Here is a 6,111-nt window from a genome sequence, read left to right on the forward strand (position 1 = left end):
TTGAGATCTCATGTTTTATCATCTTCCTCTCTATGGCTGTGGATCAAGTCGTGCTAAAAGATTCAATTTTAGAAAACTAGAGATAAATTATCCTTAGGTTTGGTTAAATGTTTTTTTCCTATTTCTTTTGAATTAGTCGTTCAAATTATTTCAACTGAGTTTGATTGTTTTCTGGATTCGAAGCAAGAGCTCTCTAACCACTGATAAACAACAGTTCGGGTCCTATCTCAGAGCAACACCATATCAAACAGGTGGAAGAAGGGTAATTCTGGTGCCTGGGTACTATGGTCAAGTGCTAACGACTGAGAAATTTTCATCAAAGGAGGAAAGTCCATCGGTTGCTGCAGTGGTAGGGAAACCTGATACGGTAACTGAGTACGATGATGAGAGAATTAATGCTGAAATTAATTTAAAAGGCATGGTAACGGCAGAAATAAGAAAGGAGCGTGCAACGAAAGGAATTAATTCTCATAATATCAAAATTCCGGATTTTTCTCTCCCTAAAAAATCGGGATTGATATTAATTGAGAATGATGTTTTGTCAACGTTAGCCGAAATTGATGATGGCATTAATTCTGGCTCCATATCAAGACACCTAACAACGGCTGATTTGGAAAAGGTGGCTGAAACCGAAGAGATTGGCTGAAACGGAAACTCTTTATTATCATAAAAGCTCAATTCTGGATTCTACTCTTCCTAAAATTCCGGGATTGAGTTTCAAGGATAATAAATCTTCTTCAAAACCAGCTGGTTCGGTAACGTACTTACGAGGAGATAATAAGGGGAGAAGTTACAGGTCTGATAACAATTATCCCACTTACTCTGATCACGTGCAAGGTGTTAAGGGTGATCAAGTGCAGGGTCCTAAGTGCAATCATAGTGCAAGAATCAAAACTCAATCACGTGGACTCCCTAACTGAGACTCAAACCCGACTCAACATATCCTCTGATGCCCCAAGCCGAGACATGCTTTTTGTCCTACAACGACAAAAAATTTCCGCCACCCAGCACCATTGGTTGCCCATAAATTAAACACCCTCCCAATATTATCTCGCCAGTCCTAGAATCATTGAAAGAAGCTACGGTTGATTGCTTGTTTTAAGCTATCCGACCTGCTGCTATCGCTGCACCCCTTCAGCTTCCAACTCAGCGGCATAAATGGAAGCCACCCCAAGCGAAGGTCCTCAAGGTTAATTGCAATGGTGCTGTTTTCTTGGAATCAAACAAGTTGGGTATTGGAGTCGTTGTTCGAAACTGCAATGGGCAGGTCATCGATTCAATGTCACAACAATTGAATCAAGTGTATAAGTCCATTGAAGTGGAGGCCATGACAGCAATTAGAGGTCTAGAATTCGTGGCAGAGCTGGGCTGAGATAGAGTGGTAGTTGAGGGTGACTCAAGCTTCGTGATGAAAGGTTTGAAGACGAGCTTGTCTTCCTATGGTTTGCTTATTTTGGATGCATGTGTTTTTGAGAACCTTTTTTCTAAATTATCCTACTCTCATGTTAAGAGAGATGATAACAAAGTTGCACATTATTTAGCTAAACTAGTAGTAAATTACCCAGATAATGTAATATAGATGAAGAATGTTCCACCATCAGTTTATTCTTTTGTTCAGGCTAATTTAGCTACCGTTTAATATGGATGGAGAATGTTTCACCATCAGTTTATTCTTTTATTCACGCTTATTTAGCCACCATTTTGGAATAAAATAACTCAATGTCTTCCTTAAAAAAATAATAATAATAAAAAATAAAAATAAAAAAACTATATATCCCTTATTAGTAATTCTTTTCATAATTGCTTTAAGTCATTATAACATTCTTAAAATATTGGGTTGTAAATAAACTAAGTTGTTTATGAATAACTCGAGCTTTTTTTTTAGAGAGTTTCAACCTTACTCGTGAAAAAACCTTATTTGTATTCGTTTGTTTAGTAAACAAGTCAAACTCAAGCCCAACTTTACGCTCGATTATTAAATGAACAAAACTCAAACATAATAATGTGTTCATGAACAAACTCGTTAACATGAGAGTTCTAATTAATTATATATAATACTATATATTAAAAATATATATTTATATATAGACTTGAAATTTGGTTGTATAAGTTTTTAAATTGGTTCATATGATATTCAATTATTACTTGTAGTTTATTCATAACTTTTTTTTTTTTTGAGAATCTAGTTTATTTATTACATAAACAATCCATATGTAGTAAAAATTCATAGATTTATAAAGAGGTAAAACATTTTAGCCATGGTTTTAAGTGATTATATAACATACAAAGTCACTATCAATAGAATTTTTGCTTAAAATCTGAAAATAAGTAGAATCTTACGATCCACGAACCGATCTTACGATCTACGATCCTACCTACCTCCCACGATCTTATGTAAAATCCCAATCTTGACAACCTTGATCACTGCTATTAAAATGACAAAAGAAAAAAGATTTATGAATGAAGTAATATATAATTGGAGTAACAAATTATTATATCTCCGCGCACTTTTAGCATGATGATCACTCTATAAGTTTAAGTACTTGTGTAGTGTGGGGAGGAAGAGTCGGGGTTTAAGTCTTCCGAAGGAAGACTCACACACATATACATATAGATTAAGTTAGTGCAGAATTCTATTTTGTTTAAAAAAAAAAAATTTATTACGGTTGCATATTGAATTGTAACTGAAAAATAAAAGGTCAAAATATAACCATATAATCACCTATAATTTATTGACGTTGTGTCTCGCATTCTTCTTTCGAAACACAACATGGATATATATATATATATATATATATATATATATATATATGAAGATTGAAGAATGTATGAAAACTCCAACAAGTTTTTTAGCTCCGAAAAAAGTATATTAAAGGTCCAACAATAGCGCCATTGATATGCATTACAGGTTTTGAATGACAATAGTTAGCACCATTGATATGCCATCATTTTGGTTTAGACCCCAACAATATAATACATGCTTTTATAATTACAATTAATAACCAACCTCTTGCTAAACTCCGCTATAGTAAATTCTACGAAAAGAGAGCCAAGTCGGCCGACTTCCTTACCCACAGCAGATAGCGTAAAAGGCCCCTACAAAGTACAATAAATAGAATTAGAAACATAAATTGAGAATCTCCATTGAAATACAAATGCCCTTGTTATATCACAGATCTCAAAACTAATGTGGTGAGAGCATATCCATTTCTCATCAAGGCTATTGCAAATTTCAATATAAAATGTTTACACATCAGACTATAAAACACTTATGAAATTAAAGTCTGTAATATTACTTAGGGTAAATTGCAAATTACACCCCTAAAGTTTGGAGATATTTGGATTTTACACCTTGAAGTTTCATGATTTGAATTTTACTCCTAAAGTTTGAGGGTGTTTGAATTTTACACCTTAACATTTCAAAATTTGAATTTTACTCTCTAAATTTGAGGGGCATTTAGATTTTATACCCTTAAAATTTGAGAGTGTTTGAATTTTACATCATAAAGTTTCAAAATTTGGGATGTAGAATCCAAATTTTGCAACGTTATGGTATAAAAATCCAAACACCCCAAATTTCAAGCATAAATTCAAAATTCTGAAACTTAAGAATGTAAAATCCAAATAACTCAAAATATTAAGGGTGTAATTTACCATTTAACTTATTACTTAATATGCTCTTACATAAAATCTTCAAAATCAGATACGCTTTTATGCTTTTACAATTTAGCTCACACAAACCCACATCGGAAATCTATTGACATTTACAAACCTTCGGTTCTTATAAGAATTATACTAGAATACAACCCAAGCAAGTTGCATATACCAAGGTCAAGACTCAAAGGAAAGGATGGAGAACTGTCTGCGCATGGCTTGTCAACTCACGCTCAAAGAGATCAGTGAAGGGTGCAACAACGAAGAGAACAGGGAAGGATGCAACTACAAAAATTTCGTGATGTCTCCAATGTCAATCATCGTTGCATTGAGCATTCTGGCTTTTGGTTCACGAGGTCGCACGTTGGAGCAATTGCTGGACTTCCTTGAAGCGAAGGACATTGATGATCTCAAAGCCAAGGTCTCTCTAATGATGTCTGCTGGTGCACCCGTTGAGAACACCAACACCAACACCAATGAAGGTCTGGTTCTGTCTTCTCTTAACGGGGTTTGGATTGATCAACGTTTCCCTATGAAACCCTCCTTCAAGGAGATTGCCGAAACCGTTTTCGGAGCAGAAACAAACGCTGTGGACTTTGTGAATGAGGTATAAAATTCATCTCATCACAATCTTTGTACTTTTTGGTTTTACATCAAGTTATTTTATTTCAAGTATAAGAGAGAATGATAATGATATGAGTGTAGTATAATTACTAGTTTTTTTGAGATTTTTGTTACACAGTCTTTTAGACTTTTAGGGTTTTCTGAGTTTAGGATATATACTGTTTGAAATAGTTTTATTATTATAAAACGTTTTGTTTTGTACTTTTGGAATTACAATAGGAAACTGCATGTTGATTACCATTCATTCATAATAGTTGAAAATAGTATATATCTCTAGTTCATATCGCTTGTGTCAAGTCTAATAATTAACGTGTGTTTGGATGAGTTCTTAAGTGTTTATTTGATGAAACTTGAAAGTATTGAAAAAGAAGAAAACTCCCTTCTTTTTTATTTTTCGTGTAGGTGCACCAATAAAAAGAAAAAGTGAGTATTATAGCTTGCCAAATAAACTCTTAATGTAGTTCAAAATATATTGAGCCTCTAGGGATCATGGCTTGCTTTCAGTTTTCTCATTAGTATCTAATTATTTTTACATACCAAATAATACGAGACATATGCATGAGAATTAAGGTTTAGCTGCCTATGATGCATTATCTATCCGTACATTATTGGTGTCCTTTTTTATAATTCGCAATTTCTTGACTTTGAAATACTTTTGTAGGCTGAGATAGTAACGAATAAAGTGAACTTATGGGCTAAGAATGCGACAAAGGGACTCATCGAAAAGGTTCTCCCACCTGACACTATTGACCATAAAACAGTATTCATCCTTGCCAATGCACTCTACTTCAAGGGAGCTTGGTTAAATGCTTTTGATGCGAAATTGACTCGACATAAATATTTTTATCCCCATGATGGAGAACCAATTCAAGTTCCCTTTATGAACGGAGACACAAAGGAGAAACATTTTTATGGATGCTTTAAGGATTTTAAGGTTCTTAAGATCCCATATCATGGAGGACAAGACAATAGGCAATTCTCTATGTATGTTTTCCTCCCCAACATGATAGATGGGTTACAAGATCTAATTCAAAAGTTCAATTCCTCCCCAAAGTTATTAGATAATTGCTTCAAACTAAAAGAAGTATATCTCTCCAAGATGTTGATTCCAAAGTTTAAGTTTTCATACGAGTTTGAAGCTTCAGAAATCATAAAACATCTAGAATTGACCTTGCCTTTTGATACGATGGTTGCAGACTTCACAGAAATGATTGATTATTCTCTTGAAAGTGACAAAGTTTTTGTATCCAAAATATTTCAAAAATCTTGTATTGAAGTCAATGAGGAAGGTACAGAGGCTGCTGCTGTTACTTGTGTCTCTGCTTGTACATGGTATTCAGTTTCACCCTCACCTCCACGACCAAGTTTTGTGGCAAACCATCCATTCATCTTCATGGTTAGAGAAGAGATATCTGGGATCATATTCTTTGTTGGAGTTGTACTTAACCCCCTTTTAGGATAATTGATATTTGTTTGTGTTAAGGGGCTTATTGAGTCTCCTCAAATTTAATTTTATTTGGATTTGTAAGTTCAAATTTTAGATACATTATTTTGTGATTTTTATTGGTTAAGTTCAAATTACATTTGATGCACCTAATATATTTTAATTAACTATGAATTTTGATAAATCCACCGCTAGAATATATTATCTTTGTGTAATATTAGTGTAATATTGCTTATAATTATACCAATTATAACTAGTTGGATTCAAGTTACACTTTAAGTAATTTTATAATAGTTACACTTCTTTTGAACCATTGATAATTTATATTAGATCTAAGCGATAAAAAATACTTATTATAATATCTTTATTTTTTCCTAGAAATTAGTGAT

At 33.4% G+C, this 6,111-nt stretch overlaps 1 protein-coding gene across 1 annotated transcript; it reads left to right on the forward strand.

The window, feature by feature from the left end:
- Positions 1-3,831: 3,831 nt before the first annotated feature.
- Positions 3,832-5,759, forward strand: LOC115962180 (serpin-ZX-like). Its single transcript, XM_031081071.1, has 2 exons — positions 3,832-4,261; positions 4,940-5,759. Exons 1-2 carry the CDS (start codon positions 3,851-3,853, stop codon positions 5,738-5,740), a joined length of 1,212 nt encoding a protein of 403 aa, XP_030936931.1. The 5' UTR covers positions 3,832-3,850; the 3' UTR covers positions 5,741-5,759.
- Positions 5,760-6,111: the final 352 nt, after the last annotated feature.

The sequence above is a fragment of the Quercus lobata genome, chromosome 9, assembly GCF_001633185.2.
Source record: "Quercus lobata isolate SW786 chromosome 9, ValleyOak3.0 Primary Assembly, whole genome shotgun sequence".
Classification (NCBI taxonomy): Eukaryota; Viridiplantae; Streptophyta; class Magnoliopsida; order Fagales; family Fagaceae; genus Quercus; species Quercus lobata.

Coding starts and splice junctions, on each gene's coding strand:
- LOC115962180 (XM_031081071.1), top strand. CDS start 3,851: ATGGAGAACTGTCTGCGCATGGCTTGTCAACTCACGCTCAAAGAGATC. Junction 4,262..4,939: donor CTGTGGACTTTGTGAATGAG/GTATAAAATTCA, acceptor ATACTTTTGTAG/GCTGAGATAGTAACGAATAA.